This window comes from Zingiber officinale, chromosome 9A (assembly GCF_018446385.1).
Source record: "Zingiber officinale cultivar Zhangliang chromosome 9A, Zo_v1.1, whole genome shotgun sequence".
Taxonomy (NCBI): Eukaryota; Viridiplantae; Streptophyta; class Magnoliopsida; order Zingiberales; family Zingiberaceae; genus Zingiber; species Zingiber officinale.
In genome coordinates, this window is record NC_056002.1 from 12717063 (window position 1) to 12735744 (window position 18682).

The 18682-nt window shown below is 37.1% G+C and overlaps 2 protein-coding genes, 1 long non-coding RNA gene and 1 pseudogene across 3 annotated transcripts; 2 read left to right on the forward strand and 2 right to left on the reverse strand.

Annotated features, from left to right (window-relative positions):
• The first annotated feature begins 517 nt into the window (after positions 1 to 517).
• Positions 518 to 4946, forward strand: LOC122020546 (annotated as a pseudogene).
• A 1476-nt stretch (positions 4947 to 6422) lies between these two features.
• LOC122020639 (NAC domain-containing protein 35-like) lies at positions 6423 to 8349 on the reverse strand. The gene is made up of 3 exons (XM_042578645.1): positions 8028 to 8349; positions 7684 to 7952; positions 6423 to 7162 (listed from the first exon to the last, which is right to left on the reverse strand). The coding sequence occupies exons 1-3, from the start codon at positions 8257 to 8259 to the stop codon at positions 6578 to 6580; spliced, it is 1086 nt and encodes a 361-aa protein (XP_042434579.1). The 5' UTR covers positions 8260 to 8349; the 3' UTR covers positions 6423 to 6577.
• A 2000-nt stretch (positions 8350 to 10349) lies between these two features.
• On the reverse strand, positions 10350 to 14425 carry LOC122019776. Its single transcript, XM_042577289.1, has 2 exons — positions 13539 to 14425; positions 10350 to 10799 (listed from the first exon to the last, which is right to left on the reverse strand). Exons 1-2 carry the CDS (start codon positions 14274 to 14276, stop codon positions 10668 to 10670), a joined length of 870 nt encoding a protein of 289 aa, XP_042433223.1. The 5' UTR covers positions 14277 to 14425; the 3' UTR covers positions 10350 to 10667.
• A 121-nt stretch (positions 14426 to 14546) lies between these two features.
• Positions 14547 to 17629, forward strand: LOC122019777. Its single transcript, XR_006122030.1, has 3 exons — positions 14547 to 14847; positions 16129 to 16204; positions 16862 to 17629. It is a non-coding gene; the product is annotated as an uncharacterized LOC122019777 (long non-coding RNA).
• The last annotated feature ends 1053 nt before the right edge of the window (positions 17630 to 18682 follow it).

Consider the following 18682-nt stretch of genomic DNA (forward strand, 5'->3'; position numbering starts at 1 on the left):
TCACTAGTGGAAAAGCAAAATTCAAGAAACTAGTTTAGCAGGACTTGGGGATACTCGTTGAGGATCATACTACTTAACATTACTTCGTCTATGCTCTATGTGGTCTTCAGTAATAGAAGTGTTAGGAAATGTACATGATGACTCCTCTTATTCTGCGAATAAAGGTGTTGCCATAGGTTTAATTGAGAAGATGGAGAGTTAAAAAATTTGTTTTTGTATTGCATTTGATGAAGTATATATTGGGAATTACAAATGAGTTGTCACTTTCCTACGACAAGGGGATCAAAATACTGTTTAAGTCATGCCCTTGATTAGAAGTGTCAAATGTCGACTATAAGACTTCAGGGAAGATGGATGACAGTTAATTTTGAAACAAGTTAACACATTTTGTGAATTGAATATGATCCCAATACTTGATATGGAGGACAAGATGCTAACTCATGGTCATGGCAGGCGTAGAGGGCAGCTCATCACCAATTTTCATCATTATCGTGTGGAGATTTTTTGACGGGTATTATTTCTAAAAAACTTTTTTTTTTGTTAAAGAGATTTTATTGATTATTAATGTTATCATGGTTGCAAATTTGAATGCTAGGTTGTTGATTTAATTATACAAGCGATGAATAATCATTTTTCAGAAGTTAGTCCAGAATTGCTTGGTTGCATAGCATTTCTAAATCCAAGAAATTCTTTCTGTCAATTTGATGTTCGCAAACTCATCCATCTTGCTAATTTTTATCCCGAGGACTTCTTTGGTACTAATTATTTATTTTTGGAACAACAACTTATGAGTTACTTTTATAATTTGTGGGATGATCCTCAATTTTCTTCAATTGACGACTTAGGAATTCTTGCTCAGAAATTGGTTGAAACTGAAAAATATTTAGTTTTCCATTGGTTTATTGTATGATAGAGTTGACATTAGTTTTACCAGTTGCAACTACTTCCGTTGAACGAGTTTTTTCTACAATGAAGACTGTGAAAACTGATTTACGTAATAGAATGGGAGATGAATGAATGGATTATACTCTAGTTGTATACATTGAGAAGGATATTTTTTTTTACAGTTGAAAATGAGCAAATATTGCAACATTTTCAACAAATGCAGTCTCGTAGAATCTAATTGTCTCCTCTTGTATCGACTCGTCGGTCATTGCAGACTTCTGTGCCAACCGGCCAAGGAGTTTCTTCCCATGATAGCTGACCCCTCCCAACGTCTCAATTCACCTTGTATAGTTGTATTCTACCAGAATTTCTGGAGTCTGTTCTTACTGGCGATTACATTGTTTTGTTTAGTTGTATTTTACCAAAATAATAAAACTTTCCTGATAAAAATGACATAATGTGAAACTTCCCTACAGGTTCTTAAGTTCTTGCACTGTCTAGTGGAGCGGAGACAATTGTCTGAGGAAGGAAATGGTGTGAAGTGAAGGAACTCAGAGGAGTGCAGCTGTGCAGCTCATTAGCTCAATACACAACAGAATGGCCACTCTCACTTGTGTTTTTGCTAGATCCTAGTGTGATAATGTCATGTTTAATTACGGAAGGACGCTCAAAATCACTATTGGTTGGTTTCTTGCTACATTTTGCGACTATAGTCCATAGGCATGGGGAATTATGTAAAAAAAATGAGAAATTTGATGATTAATGTAATCTCATATATTTATTTAGCCACAAAAAAAAAACATCTCCGCAATAGACCTAATATGGCCCGACACTTCCTTGGGACCCGTATTGGTGGAAGACTCTTGCATGTCCTCTGTTCTCTTTATCACGACAGTTTCTTCCTCTTTGGACCCTGTATTGGTGGAAGCCTCTTGCATGTCCTCTGTTCTCTTTATCACGACATCTTCTTCCTCTTTACTACCCTTACTCTCTCACTTTAATTTATCGATGCTAGAAGTTTGAACTCTTTAGAAGCAATGAATGATGTACGTTGTGTTTTATTGATCTGAAAGCTAACTTGTGAATTGTATTGTACATCTAGTTTATGCTGGCCAATGGTATTCTGGTACACACACTTATACATTCTGATGCCACAAAATCTCTCTCTTTCAAAGCCGTTGATGGTTGCTATCTTTAATAAAGGAAAGGTATGCCTTCCCATATTTGCTATTTACTTTGTGGTGCTTGTAGTCTATCACATTTATTGACTTGTGGTAATGCTGACACCACTTTTTGCTGTTCTGTTTTGATTGGAATAGATCTACAAGGTCCCTGTTACTGATATAGAGGCACTAAAGTCTCCATTAATGGGATTTTTTGAGAAGCGCTGAGCTCAGAAATTCATCATCTATGTCCAGAACTTTGATGAAACCGATCCAAAAAACTCATGAAGGATTGGACCTTACTAAAATGACTACAAAGGAACTTATTTCATGCAGATCCTGTTATTGTTGATTGAATTAGATTCCATACTAGGAATTTGCTTGTGAAATTTCATGACATGCTTACTCACAAAGTGCACATTGTATTTTCATGTATTATTATGTATTAATCATGTGCTTTTCTTCTTAGCTGTCTTGCCAAAATTTTGTAGTCAAATAGATGCCTGCAAAGATTATAACTGTCTTAGATCCAATTAGCTGGCTTGGTTTTTAAGGGAAAATAAAACTAGGTAGATTTCTGCTCTGCTCCTATCATTCTATATTCTTGCTGCACTAGCGACTAACTTTCTATGTGGGTTTAGAAAATATGGTTTGGATGACAACACAATTGACATCATTGGCCATGCCTTTTCTCTTCATAGAGATGATCAATATCTATATGAGCCTGCATTTGATACGGTGAAGAAGATGAAGGTAGATACTTTCTGCACCAACTTTAGAAATCCTTACCATATTCAATCAATTTTTATTTAACCAATTTGTGGTAGTGGAACCTTTATTATTTCCAACATTAATTAATTGTGTATCAGTAAATGTTATGGTGTAATGCCTATGTTGTTTGTCCAACTTTCTACTTACATTAGTGGAATCGACTGTTATGACTAGTTTATAATGGGGTAAATTTAATTTGAACTCTAATGTGTAAATTTTTTTTATTAGGATGTTCGCTGAAATAATTTCACTTAATTTGAACCAGTCATAACATCCATCATATGGTTTGAGGCTTTGAGCAGCAACCAAATACTAGGAGGTGCAGAGAGTTCATTTTCATCTACATATACTCTTTAGTTCCTTGAAAATGCTAAAGATTTTGACCTATCAATTGAGAAAAATACCAAACTTACCAACCAATTTAAAAGTACCTGCTCTGTCTTCATGTAAGTACTCATTAGTGTTCTTGTTTAGAAATAAGAAACAACGAATAATAATTATCAGACCACTTGTTTCCTTGTATCAGTTATGTTGATGTGATGTGGTTCTGGTTTTAATCTTGGTCTCTTTCTGTGTTAGCTGTATGTAGAATCCCTAGCACGAATCCGAGGAGGTTCACCATATATCTACCCCTTATATGGATTAGGAGAGCTACTTCAGATTAATCATTCATTTCTCAGTTACACTGTGAGGGGTATTTTTCTTGTACTAAGCTTTTGTTAGAATTACAGGCTTTTGCATGCCTTAGTGCTGTTTATGGTGGAACATACATGTTAAATAAACCAGAATGCAAGGTATCCTTTGAATGACTGCATGTTTATGATCCCATGCCATGGCTTAATTTTTTGATGCTCAATTGCTACTATTCTTCAACCTCATACAGGTTGAATTTGACCGAGAAGGAAAAGCTTGTGGAGTAACTTCAGAAGGGAAAACAGCTAGGGGCAAGAAAGTTCTGTGATCCTTCCTGCTTACCGAACAAGGTAGAATCTCTGGTTTCTTTATTATTGAAATATGAAATATATCTTCAGTAAGGACTGTAATTATGATAACAATGGTAAAGAGCTTTTTTCTCAGATTAAAATTGCGATTAGACTTCTGTGTCTCTGTTGTCATATGCTTGTTTGCTTGGGAAAGAACGTTGAATAACTCTTCTCAACAAGCTTGCACTTGATAGGTTAGGAAAGTAGGGAAGGTTGCAAGGGCAATTGCTATTATGATCCATCCTATCCCAAATACGGATGAGTCACATTCAGCACAAGTTATTTTGCCCCAGAAGCAACTTGGACGCAAGTCTGATAAGTGAGTTCTTAGAGAGCATATTATTAATAATAGTCTAATAATGCCTTGAATTCTTTGAGTTTCTTTTTCTTCATTTTATTAAAATAAAGTTTTTTCTTCTTTCTTCTTTTTCTCATAATGATCCACATCTAGTGATTTGCAGGTATCTCTTTTGTTGTTCATACTCACAATGTTGCTCCTAAAGGGAAGTTTATATATTCTCTCTTTTGTTGTTTGTACTCTCTTTTGTTGTTCTGAATGGTTGATCAAATGGATTCAAACACTTCACTCTTCTTTTTGGTGGAGAGTTCATAATATTAATCTACAATCCTTCATTGCATTCTTCTAAAAAGCGGTTTAGGTGGCCGCCTAAGTGGAATTAGAAGGGGACTGCTTTGCCTAGTGATTACGCGCTCCCCTTACTGTGCTTGTTTCAAAAAGCAGTTTAGACGAACTTCCTAGGTAGCCTAAGCAATCCTGCAGGTGCATCATTCAAAAATGGTTTATTTACCAAAAATTCACTCAGCTAAGAAATTAAAACCTTAATTAGTCAGCCATTCTAATTATGAATTCATTTAATTATATATATACATATATATATATATCGTGTTTTAATTAGTTGGGTTTTTGAATTTACCTCAAATGTTCTAATCATTGCCTCATTTAACACCCTAATATCTGAAAAAGATGTTCTGCAATTCTCATCTAGTACTTTAAGATATTTGCCTGTTCCTTTTCATCTCTGTGACGAATTGTTATCTTTGCTGTACTGTCTTACTTTAGGCTCAAATCCTTCAACATGTTTTTTGTACTGAGTTGTGCAAATTCTTATAGTCCATTTCTTCCCTTCAGACTCTCAATCTCAGCATGGATCTAAGCGCAGCCAGTGCCACTGAAGAATATTAACAACCACCTCTTCTTGTGTACTGTTAACTCACCGACGATGGAGCTATATCACCGTGTCAGAGGATTGCCATAATTTACCTCCATCAAGCTTTGTTCTGCCATCAAATTGTTGCGATGGTTCAAGTATCATGCGAAAAGCAATCTTGGTTGTAGATTTTTGTGATGTCCAAAGCACTAACCCGTTGAAGAGTTTTCTGGTCTGCTACATGTCTCCTTTTGCATGTTCTTGATGTTGCTACGTACAAATTCAATGGCCAAAACGCCCAATGGATGTGTTGAATTTGAGTTTGTTTTTCTGCATTGGAAAATGTACAATATGACAAAGATCATGGATGATGCATCACATGTATGTTGAATCTATCCTTGGATAAGTATAAGTTCTCATTGGCATGAGCATTGCTCGATTATGATCTTGGCATATGCAATATAAAGAAAAATAGTTAGTTTCGAAATTAAAGATATACAAGTACATACTGTGAACTATATAATAAGTAATTGAATTATTATGTTTCTACTAATTAATGTACTATAATTTTGTATGCTCGTAAATTATAATTTTAAGTTCTAAAATTAAGATCTTAATTTACAACTATAGTCTATGACTATTTACAACTTTATCATTTTATAAAATTTAAAATCACTATAGTACATACATTATGTACTTGGGTTCTATATTTTCATACAATGTAGATTTACTATAATATATACATATATTTTAATGCTGAAAAGTTTAAAATTTATGTAAAAAAATTAATATTTAACTGACTTATAGCTCTATAAAATTTATGTTAAATCTCGATTAATGCCAGTAAAAATATCTCTAAAGTAACATGATTCTAACATCCTTCGGACTGCAAAAAAAAAAAAAAAAACACACACACACACACACAATTAGAATCCTAATGCTTCTGAAAAAGAAGAGCAAAATATCCTTTGGACTGTGGTGATATTAAATCTGAAAGTTGGATAAATCGATTAAAAAACCATTATAGACAAAACAAAACTAGTTAATACATAATTAAATATGCATGTTTAATTTATCTGAAGCTAAGTAAATTAGCAAATGCCAACAAGAAAACAGCTGACATTCTAAACGAAACATGACAAACAAATAACAAGATCCAGCAAGTAGTTTTTGACCTGATCAGATGTACTATATGCCATCCATGCAGGTGCACATATTAAGACAAAATTACCTATCTATTCACATGCAAACTCTGCAGCACAACGTTTGACCTCTTAGATTATGTCTCTGCAAGTCTTGTATTACTGCAAATCATGTCATTCTGCATGCATGCATGCATCCACTATTCCATGAGACAAAGGCCAACCTTCATTCGATCTCATGCATCAGCTTTCTGGAATCCTTTGAAGAGATTAATCATGGAATCCAAACAAAGAAGAAGAAGAAGAAGAAAGCATAACAGTACTGATATTATATGCCTATGAGTTCAGTAGCTTATAGCTAGACTTCTGTATATTGCTTACACAATATATATAGTTACAATTTCAGATAAATCGTTTTGAATAATTAGAATACATAATTAATTAAGTATGCATCTCGATTAACATCACTTGAATTCAGTGTAATCCCTACCATTCTCCTGAAGAGAGAAATTCCACTCCCACAGCTTGTGTGAAGCACTGGTCATGATAGGCAATGAGTTACCGAAGGGTGGCAAGTGGAAGAACTGGCCGCCATAGTTGTTGTTGTTGTTGTTGTTGATTATATTAGTGCTCACGTCAAAGTTGGTGTTGAACCCTACTAGTTTGTTGAGCTCATCAATCACCTGAGCAGCCATGGAGGGAGTAGGGGAAGTTAGAATCGGGCGAAGAGACGCGCCGTCTTCTTCGGTCGACGTGGTGGTGGAGCTCAGAGAATGAGCCACCGACGAGGCAGTCGGTGTGTAGAAAAGACCAGTGTGTTCACCGCCCATTTGCACCGAGAGTAGGGAATTAGGGTTAGTGCCACCCTGTGCACTTGTCACATTCTCCATGAGAGCCGACCATACAGAATTATTATTGTTGTTGTTGCTGCTGTTTCCATGAGGAGTTGAGGGCTTAGGGACAGAAGCAGTTAGGGTGGCAGGAGGGCGATGACGATGATTTTCGATAACTCCGGCTCTTTTGTAGACTCGACAAATCGAGATCTCAGTCTGCAGAAGAAGTTTTAACGCATCTGATACGATAAGTCTGATCAAGAACAAAACTCACATATGATAAAGCTGAAGAAAAAAAATCAAACAATTGCCTTTTTTTTCTCATTAAATAAGAGAGATTTCACTAACAAAAATAAGGAAGAAGGAAAATCAAAGAAAACAAAAGCAGAAATTTTAATTGGAACACTCTTTCTTTTACCCTAAATCACAGATCTTGATAGAATTATCGAAATCTAGATCTCTCTCTCTCTCTCTATATATATAATTCTTTCTCCTTGAAAAAACACCTAGTTAGGTCAAATTAAATCTAAGTGTAGATCCCATAGATCTTGGCAGAAATCAAAACCATGAGGATTTTGTGGTTAATTTCATAGAAAACCCTAGCTCCAAGGCTTGTGAATTATATCATATAATTTTACCAAAAAAAAAACAGAAAAAGTTTCATGAAAGTATTGAAAGGAATTCATAGAAACCAAAGTCAGACTAAATCTAAGTACAGATCTCATGGATCTGGTTACCTTGCAGTTGGTCATCTCGGTCTGAGGCAGCCGGTACTCGTTCATGATCCAGCTGCTTCTCACTCCCTTCGGAGCCTTCCCTGCGTAGAACACCAGCGTCTTCTTCAGCCCGATCGACCGGTTTTCGCCCTCGTTACGGATCGTCCGGTCCGCCCCTGTCGCCTTCCAGTACCCAGACGCTGTCACCCGGTTCGGCCGGTCGCCGTTACGGTACTTCCGATCTCTAGGCACGTAGAAGTACCACTCTTTTTCTCCGATAGCCGCAAAAGCTGTTGCATGTATATAAAGAAAACTACTCTTAATTCTCTAAAAACATGCCTATGCATCTCCGGTTAACCACTAACCCGGAAGCTCCCAAGGATCGTAGCGGTAGAGGTCGAGGAAGGTGATGAGGTCTACATTGAAGCGCTTGCCCTCAACCTTGCGGCGGAGGTAGAACTCGATGAGCTCCTCCTCGGTCGGGTGGAACCGGAACCCGGGCATAACCGGATTATTATCCATGTCTAATTCTCCTCCTCCTCCTCCTCCTCCTACTCCGGTGGTAGCCATGGCGATGGCTTGAGAGTTGAGGGTCATATCAAGTCACTTTTCTTGACTCTTCTTATCCTATAAATGAATTGAGTATAGTAACTCACAAAAAAGAAGTTTCACTATAGAGGCAATACAACCCACGGATATAACTGAGTTGGTAATCGGATGATAGATTTGTATTACAGGAGCAAGATAAGTCATTTACCAAATGTTACAAAGCTTAATTATTTATATGTCGGCTCATATAAAAGGGTTAAGTTTTTTTTATTATTATTATTTCTTATTTGTTTTGTCCACTTGGTTTATTGAGCTAAAGCTTGTCCAATTTAATTTATAGTCAGTCTGTGTCAAATGGATTCTAAGGGTTGACTTATTTTTATGTGTTTCTAATTAAAAATTATGTAGTATACTTATTTTATATCATTCTATATTAATTTTTTTTTAATGTTGTATACCAATATTATTTTCCATTTAATTTTTTACATATTAACCACAAATGAGCCCATCACGGTGGATGGGGATCAAAGGCAATCCGTGACCACTTTCTTGCAAGTTCCAAGACTTTAAAATTGACCCTTCGGACTCCGGCCAACTACAAGGTTTGATTTTCTCCTTAATTTATTCAATCTATGGAAGAATAAGGTTAGATTTCATTGACCCATAATTGATGCATTTATCATGTTAAATTTATGTACATAATTGGATCATTAATAGATAGAATGCCAAATTACTCTCTCGCTCTCTGGTATTTCAAACTCTTAATGAGGTTTGACTTGAATAATGCCTCCTAGTTTGAGTTCAACAGTGGTTTTCGGTCGGCCGCATTCGGCTAGATTACTAGTTGATTCTTGCGCGTCTTTAATTTTTTGAAATCGGTCAATTGGAATAGATTGCAATATGGTAGCTTGAGGTGTTTGTTGGTAAGATGTTGCTTTCAGATAAAAATGTCATGCAAGTTAAAGATGTAAATTGAAGGTGTTGCCCCACAAAACCCTAAGTGGTCCTCCTATCTACTGTCTTTAGCTGACTTTGGACACGTTAACTTTACTGATCAAGGATCACAAGTCTCACAACTTCTAGTTACGTTATTATCAAGTCAATTATTTGACTCTTCGAGAAATTAAACAAGCTTTCGACTCGGAAATACTGTCACAAGTCTTCTTTACTTTGTCGTTGCTCGGAGAATATGCGTAACAATAATATTCAAAAACTAAGAACTTGGTACTTGTCAATAGGTTTTTTTGACTTGGAGGCTTTAATTTGTTAAGTCGATTGATGAATGAATTGAAAGATGCCGAATACATTTTGATCATTCCCCTGGACGACTAAAGAGGGAAGACAGTTGACATACACTTGAATGGCTTCGGTGAGTGTGGTGAAGCTCCATAATACTAAATGAGCTTGATACAAGGACAAATTTAAGGGAGGGGCCAGTTGAGAGATCACCAACATTCACTTCTCTTTATTTTACCTCCACCAGCATCAATTAATTGAATCCTATTGAAAATTCAGACAGTGTACGTGGCTCTAATTTCTTCATCACTGTCTGAAACACTGTTTATAAAATAACTAAATATTTACAGTGATAATTTCTGGAGGAGATATATATATGTTGAGATCGCTGTCCATTTGGTAGTTTTGTTTAGTTGAGGACTCTACATATAAATCTATAACCGACCATCTGTAGTTTACAGTCAGTGGTGAACTTAAACCGAAATAAACTTGAAGGGAATGGTAAAAGCAATTAGTGAGAGCATTGAATTGCTGCGGTGGGATCGACTTGAGTGCTTTAATATCCATAATCCTGGCGGCTATTGGCTAATGGTGGACGTTGATGGCGGGTGGTCGAGTGGGTGCCGTCGCCGACCATCTTAATGTCTTGAAAGCCACCGAGACGCGCCATTGGAGCTCGGAGGGCTCCACCTCAAATCCAATCTCGTATTAATGTGCTGCCGGTCATGTTGACTAGTTTGACTGTCGACTGGTGACGTCCGTTGGCGGGGGAAGTTAGGCCCGGCCCAACTTGTGGGCTTGCTTAAGCGCATGTAAAAAATTCTGTGGAACCGCGCGCGCGCGCTTTTAGATATTGGATCAGAACACTCTGAATATTCCACAACCACAAAGGCAATGATGCATTTAGTATAGGCAAATCCTCTCTCTGAATAATAATGGGCACACACAGAGAGCAACGTGTATCTAAGTTACAATTATACAGTATCTTGAAGATAGTCTACTACTTCAGATAGACACATGACCTCAGTTTAAGAGCGACATCGATAACATGTTCAATGACCTCAAGTTTGAGATCACCTTGAACACCAATGCTTGCTTGGAACATGAAATCTTTTATGTTTCCAACGGTCAGAGCTACTTTATAAGTTTCATTCAACAGTGTTTGCTTGTTGACAATAATAACTGGAGCGTGTGGTCCGCATCTATGGATCAGATGCATCTCACTGAAGGCTGAGCACAGACCATGCTGTCAAGCCACCGGAAGGTAGAGAAGGCCTTATGTTCGGAACTCGCCGCATGATGGAGAAGGCTTCGTTAAGACGAGCTGCACGGATCTTTAACTGGAATGCTTTCTGTACACAAAAAACGGAAAAGAATCCTCAAAAGAGTTACATTTGTTAGTCAAAGACCTTTTAACTTTCCTAATCCTGTTTTAAAGGATGTCATCCTATAAGCAACCAAAAGAAGAATGAGGCTAGTTTCTGAGAAATGTCTAGGAAACAAAATGTTGCAGAGCAGAATCAAATTACAACTACAACATCAAGAAGTCGTGAATTCCAAGTGTTTGAGGTCAAGGTCTAAAGCAGTAATTACCTACCAAAAATAAAAAAGGAAATCACCCTTTACAAATTCACTAGAGTTTATCACTAGGGACAAATACATATGATGAAGTGTGCCATTTGAATATATGAAACAGACTCTAGCAAGAATTAGAAATCCTTAAACAGTTATGCTGAATGTATAAAAGTTGCTGCAAATACTTTAGATCAATTATTTAAGATCAATGGTTTGTAGATTCTTCAATTTTGTATGATTGTCATGTCATGTGCTTCTTTGTTTAAAAAGAAAGATTATGTGAGAATATAGTATCACCAACCATGCTTGATGAATTTAATATGTAAGAAATTTGAGAAACAAATGAAGCAATGCTTTTATAAAAAAAAAGTATACCATAAATGAGTAATTTTAGATCAAGGTGTTGACTTGCTTTAAAAATATACATTATTCACACTTATATAATTTTAGCCACATTATGATATGAATCTGTTCAAAGATGACTGGTACGAACATGATTGATATGTTTTATAGTTAGACAAGTTCAATTAATTAGAATTCAGGTATGAGATAGATTCAGAGACCAAACAAAACATAATTAAGAGAGATCCTAATAACTAGAGCACCAAAAACTATTGGCCCTGCATATAGCTAAACTACAAAATGAAAACCATTTACCATAACCAGGAATAGATGGGACAGATGGCCTGTATTTAGGCGCATGTTTGCGTTTCCAAACAAAAATAGTACTAAGTCTCCAAAAGTACAATTACAAATAATTACTATATGTTGTTTAGGTTAAAGTCTTGCAGAAAAACAACATAATTCAACAAACAGACAAATGTGCTCCTACCTATGAAATTCATTTATCTCACCGAGAATAGTGAAGAAATTTGACTGGAAAAATAAATAAATAACACTAAAGCTATAAATTTATAACTACAATCACAGATAGGAAAGGTATACTATTGAGGTTAAGGGATTCCAGGAAGACAACCATGCAACAAACCTCAAGAGTGCCCCTTCATATGCTTATTTGGACAACAAACTGCCATGAGGATGTTATATATTAAGACCATCAACATGCCAGTTCACTATCTTCAAGTCTAATAGAGACAATAACCTAAATTCCCTCCTTGGCAAAACAACTATTTGGAGGGAAAAACATAAAACATTGATAAACAAAGAATATGCTGACTAATGACAAGGATTAAAAATTTTGGAGGTTTCCTAGTGCTGACTAATGACAAGGAAGCACTAAAAATTTTTCGAGGTTCACTAGTGGCTTTTGATATACTTATAGCTAGGGGTGGCAATTTAAGTCAATCAATTATAATTAGGATGTGTTTAATTGACCCACAACACGTTCAACTTTAATTCAGAATAAATGGGTGTCAAAATTCATGATTTGAATTTTAGCTTTTTAAACGGTCAAACCTGCCTTATTGGAATTTAAAAATTATAACATATATTTTTCTTTCAGCTCGGTGCACGAAACTCCCACCAATGCGGGATTCTAAGGAAGGGTCTATCGTATACAACCTTACCTTGCTTTGCATGAGGCCGTTTTTAGGTTGGCCAAAACTTGTCGTATTTACAGAGTCAAACAAGGATGTGTTTAAACAAATCAAAACATGTAGAGTCAAACAAGGTTGTGTTTAAACAAATCAAAACATGCAGAGTCAAACAAGGTTGTGTTTAAACAAATCAAAACATGTAGAGTCAAACAAGGTTGTGTTTAAACAAATCAAAACATGTAAAGTTAGGAAACCCAAAACGACTTGTTTATTCATGAGTCATAAATGAGTTGGTTTATAACCCAACCAATCCAAATCTGTTATGGTGAGTCAAATGGTACCATGTAAAGAGATGGTGTCATCTCTTCCCACCCCTACTCATAACAGATAAATAATTAGGAGCCTAGATGAGGTTCTAGTTATTAGTGTTATCTTAGCCCTGCAAGCAATGGGACTATTTGCACTATGTGCAGTGCAGTATGCCACAAAGCACCACTAGAATCTGCGTCCAAAATCCATACTGAAATCAAGTAAGAGAGGACAAATGCTAAGTTGCTAGAAGCAACAACTGAGTTGCTATTCAAACTTGAGCAATTAAACGAGAAGGCAGATTCGAAACATCAAAATAACAAAATTACTTGATACTAATCAATTCCTTGTGATCTAATCAGGTGAATAATTTGCACAGACCCACATAAATTCAAAATTTCAAGTTCTTTGATGATATTGTGCTAGATAGTCAATCAAAAACCTGCCTTATTTGAACACCTAGATTAGAGTGTATTAAAAGCTAGGCTCTGCTAATGAACAAAAGTGCATGTATTTTTTAGCAAAACTGCATGAATATTAACTATGTTCTAATTTTGATCCATCATTAAAAGCCTCAAAGGGTCAAACTTTCTAAGTTAATAACCAAACAAACAACCAAAACCAACTAATAAGTAATAAGGGAATCTATTAAAATTAATATTAGAAAAGTCAAGCATCAATTGAACAAGGAAACAAATAGCAAAAGGCAACCTTTTCATCCAAGATGATCCTGAGAGGAATACTTCTAGTTTTCTCTTTCATCCTATACAGCCTTCTTCCAAGCATCATCACCCCCAATATGGCCGCAGCTATAGATATCGACCAAACTGGCTTCACATTGAAAGCACAGAACTTTAGAATCTCAAAAGGGAACTTCCACCAATTTTTCCCTCTCTTCTCTTCTCCATTAGCCAAAACCTTGTCCAGGCCCACACTTTTACCCTCCAAATCCCCTGAAGAAATATGAATCTTCGCATTTTCATCAACATCTTCTTGGTCAAGATTCTCATTCACCACACTTGTCACTTTAACCTCCTTAATCCCCTCGGCATCCACACCTTTCACATCCTCGTCTACTTCAGACCTCCCCTTTTCACTACCAAAAGGCGATATCTGCCCCTCCGATGTCTCGTCCGACCAAAATCCGCCTCCCGAACTTACTTTAGGAAAACCCACCTCTCCTTTGGTCCGATCATCGAATTGATAATCGGATTCAGGGTCGATCCAGCTAGGGTTATCTGAATCAACATGCACGTCTTCCTCGCAGGCGCTGTCACCGAAGGCGGCCCCTTTGTGGTAGCACTTTCCGGAATCGATCGCGAAGTAGTCGAATTTGATGGCACCGTCTTCGGAGCCGTCCTCCGACGAGGCTCGCAAAGTCTTGAAGTCCTCTCCGGCATCCGACCCCGGAAGGATCTCCCAGTCGCGGAAGTCGGCGTGCTCCTCCATGAAAACGACGAGTCGGGCCGGAGCGATGCAGAAGGGAACACCTCGAGTAGAGAGAGGAAGGTGAAGGTGAAGGTGAAGGTGAAGGTGAAGGTCGAGAAGGGAATCAGAGGAGGAAAGGCAAAGCCATTTACGTTATCTTTTTCTTTCGCTGCAGAAAAGGATGGAATACAAAACTCGAACCACGCTCGTTCATCACGATCTGCGGGAATCTTGATGCATAAATTAGTGGCCACATTTATATTTCTCAATAAAATATCTACCATTTTTTTTTTAATTTACCGCTTTAGAAAATGAGGAATTGCCTTATTTTGGACCTCTGGAAGTCACGTGTCGGGCCACTCTCATGTGTTCAAGACCACGAGCGATCGCCGACCGGGGAAAGAAGACGGCGATGGCAGAGAAACTCGGATTCGTGACGTCGCCATTAGGGGTCCAATAGAGGCATTTTGAGGAGCTTAAAAGGAACTGGAAGAGCAACTTTTCCTTCTTGGGACGCAAGAAACCTCTCCCCAAATGGACCGATACTGATGTCTAGGAGTTTATTGCCTCCGATCCGACCAATGGCCCGCGGGTATTCGCCTTTTCCCCTAGCATTTCTTTCCCTTTTCGCAAGTAAGGCATCTTTGTTACTCCTTGTACAACCTGATCCCCGATTGGCGATCGTGCTATTATTCTCTCTTACTTAATGAAGCATTTTGATTCGGTGTCATCCAGTTAGTTGTATATGCATCTTCTATGAACTTTGTTACGATATGGATCTGATGATAACAAAAGGCCCGATCTTTCAGATTCCTGGTTACTTCATCCTGGCATTAATTGTGAAACTCTTTGTGCATTAACGCGAAAGGTTTAAGCATTTACAAAATCCATGATAATTTGAGTCTGGAAATGTATGATTTTGATCTCCAGCTTCGTTAATTGTTGTTTTGAGGCGATTTAATGATGCTGTTTTCTCATCGATAGCTCATTTCTTTTTCTAAAATCTTGGTGTTTCATATGGTTTATTAGATTTGTTTTTCAATAGTTTCATAAGTTGAACTTGTTGTACTGAATCAATACATTGCACTTGCACTGTCCACACTGTGGCTCCCTTTATGTTTCACAAACTGTTTGATAACACCAGTCAAATGACTGTTCCATGACTCATGAGGTAGGAAAACCTTAGGAATCAGATTTAAAAGTTATGAACATGTTAAATTATTGTTTTCCAAGGTAGTTCTTGTTTAGTAGTACTTAACAAGCAGTGAAGCATTACAAAAAATCAGATTGGATTGGCAGTTTTAACTTGTTAACTTAGGAACCAGAGGACAATATGGAGTTAATGGAGCCGTTGGGTCAACCCAAAAAACCATACCTCAGAGGCCACACTGGGCTCCCTGGTTCAGCTCACGAGTGTCTCATACTGTTGGTGGACAATAGGAAATTTACAATCCCAAATCTTGCATGCGTCTTCTAATCCCACTTTGCATAGGATTCTACATCCTATCAAATCCCATGCCATTGGAATGGAGACCCCTCACCAAATAAGCCATAATATTTTTATTCATTATTCTTAAGCATGGAACAACCAAGGAATTATACAACCAGTCCTTTCAAGAATTCTTGGTGATAACAATTTCCAACTGCATTCTCATACTTATGCAGTTCGCCCACTTGCATGTCAGATATGGTCTTGAAGTAGTCCATCAATGGCATAAGGTTTGTGGACTAAATATACCTTAAAAAGGATGTAGTTAAGTTGTTTTCAGGACAGGCTTGAGAGACGTGAAAACACAGAAACTCAACTTTTACTTTGGTTGATGTCCTTGGAATGCTTACCTCTTTTTTATGCCATTGTACATCTGATATTTAGGAATGGAGGTTCTTGAACATTGGAAGCAGTTCTAAAAGATTGATATTCCTATATTGGTGGGAGGATAAAAAATTAGGTTGGTGATCTCTTCTTACTTTACTTTCTATAATTCAATTATTATATTGCCTTCTCTTATTTTTCTGATAAGAAATGGATTCTCAAACCTTGAGACGCTACTTGTTTTCTTTATTTAGGATAATTTTACTTTACTCTTGCAATACATATGCTTCTTTTACCTTAGAAGTTGGTTTGTATGCCATCTCATAAATTGATGGTTATTAGTTGTTTGGATGAGTTAGTCATCAATCGCAGCCATTCCCTGTCTATTGAAATTTGTTGAATGACTTACATGAGATACTCCAAAGTACCAATAGTAGGTCTTGCCGAAAGTTTAAATATGATACATGAAATAACTTTGCAACTTTCTGATTCAATGAATGAATAGTTCAGTGCCATTTCTTGATTCTACTTGCTTGCAACATTTGGTAGGTTAGCGTTCCAATTGGTAACTTGATCGATCAAAAGTCTGTACCTACCTCATATAAATCCGCCATCAAACAATTGATTTTTCTATTAATGAGAGATGAACTGCTAATCAAATTAATAAAAGCAACAAACTCCCTAATTATATCCATTAATTACGTCAACATAATGAGTTGGTTAACCATTGCCAGCTACCACCCTTTAGTTTCACTATCCCCAACTTACGGTTCAACCACTGACGTTAACACAGCCCTCCACCCTATATTTGATGCCCCAGCCAAAATCAAGCACATCAAGCAGCCATGGACTTCAGTTGGCCGGCACCGGAGCCGGCCACTGACTATGTCAGCCAACGACCACTTCTAGCAGCTCCACAGCATAACAACCTGCTGCTGCGCCAAATGTTCCTGCACAGCTACCAGTTCACGGTCAGGGAGAGCCTCAAGGGTCAGGTTTGCCGAAACCTGAAGGAGGCTGGTGAGGTCGGGAAGGCAATTGTGGCGGAGATTGTTGGCCGGGTGTTAGAAGTTGGGTTGAAGTTGCGTAAGATGAATCCGCTGTGGTGTTTCAGGCCCTACCACAAGAACTTCTACTTGGAAGATGCATAGTTTGCTTGATTGCTCATTATTAACACCAAAACTATGTTTGAGTACTCACTTGCGCTTCATCTTCTGGTCTTATGTACAAATTCAGTTATCGTGTTAGTTTTTTTTTTCTCTCGCTATCCACATTAAAAGAACTTCCATAATCATCTTTGTCTTCGAGTCCATTATAGCGCTTTGTGCAATCGAAGAGTTGATGCAACAAGGTTGATGCCAAGCAGGTCAGACAAGTCAAACGAGATAAGGAGGTTGCTTTGTGGTTCGAGACTCTTAACGAGGGAACCAGCGATAGACCGGGTGTGCAAAAACAGATTATGAGCCGGTCCACTACTTAATTACTTAGCTGAGTAATTACTGAAAACATGTAATCTTAATCCAAATTGGATTTTAATTTATCTTACAAAATATCCACCTTATTGTTATCTCAAATTAGGATAAAATTTGCTTATTTAAAAATAAATGATTAATCAAGCTGGTAACGTCGAGTTTGAGGTGATTGGTCCAGTTTCATGAAAATTTTTCACCGGTCATCATGATAAATCGGGAAGCGCTTGTAGTGGGTAATTCAGGAGCCCAACATCATTTAGTTGCGTGTCTTATTTGGAAATTTTTTTTACAAATTTGTCATAATTGAGATTTGAATCGTAGATATTTGGATGACAATTTAGATGTCTTATTGCTGTATCATAGTTCCAGGGGCTAAAATATGCTTATTTAAGCATATATTTGTAGTGGAATTGAGTTGGAATTGGATTAAATTAATGTTTAAATCAAGTTTAGTTGGAGTGGCAATATCAACCAGTAAGGATCCTCTGGTCCGTAAATTATGGACCAGGAGATGGTCCACTGATGTGAACCCTTGATTTGGATGGACTCCACCTATTTAAAGATGGGATCCATTCAAATCAAGGGTTCTCATGTAATGAACCATCTCCTGATCCATAATTTACGGATCAGAGGATCTGCTCTCCAATATCAACGCCTGTATGACTAAACTAATTTCTACCATTAAAAAATATTCAATTTGCTTGGTTTAATTTATCTTTATTATATATTTTTATATTCAAATTGATTGATATCATCGCTTACTATTATTTAAAGAATTAAACAATGAATTTCGTGAAACTCATGAGACATACTTAACTAATTAATCATGTTTCACGCAATTTTTGTCTACTTTGACTTTATTAAGCAAGCAATAATTATTGTCAAGTACACAACACTAAAGAATATCTGGCAAGTCTAAATTATTTTGGACCATTCCTTTTTTAAAAAAAAAACAAAATATGGTTCAATTATATCTTCGTCGATACTACGGCATTCTACGTTTTCGCTTTTTCTGTTTGTGTTATACCGGTTTACCTGTCTTTTCATTGGTGAACTCAGGCGGGCCCCTCTCGCGACTATTCGTTCACGAGACAGTTAGATGAGTCGGTAAAGGCAGGTAGAGCAAATAACGTCACCCAAAG

What these genes read in the sequence shown, in the direction of transcription:
- LOC122020639 (XM_042578645.1), bottom strand. Translation starts at nt 8,259, where the DNA reads ATGACCCTCAACTCTCAAGCCATCGCCATGGCTACCACCGGAGTAGGA. An exon ending in CGATCCTTGGGAGCTTCCGG is followed by an intron (nt 7,953 to 8,027) that starts GTTAGTGGTTAA and finishes TACATGCAACAG; the next exon opens with CTTTTGCGGCTATCGGAGAA. An exon ending in CCGAGATGACCAACTGCAAG is followed by an intron (nt 7,163 to 7,683) that starts GTAACCAGATCC and finishes CTTCTTCTGCAG; the next exon opens with ACTGAGATCTCGATTTGTCG.
- LOC122019776 (XM_042577289.1), bottom strand. Translation starts at nt 14,276, where the DNA reads ATGGAGGAGCACGCCGACTTCCGCGACTGGGAGATCCTTCCGGGGTCG. An exon ending in GGATCATCTTGGATGAAAAG is followed by an intron (nt 10,800 to 13,538) that starts GTTGCCTTTTGC and finishes TTTTGTGTACAG; the next exon opens with AAAGCATTCCAGTTAAAGAT.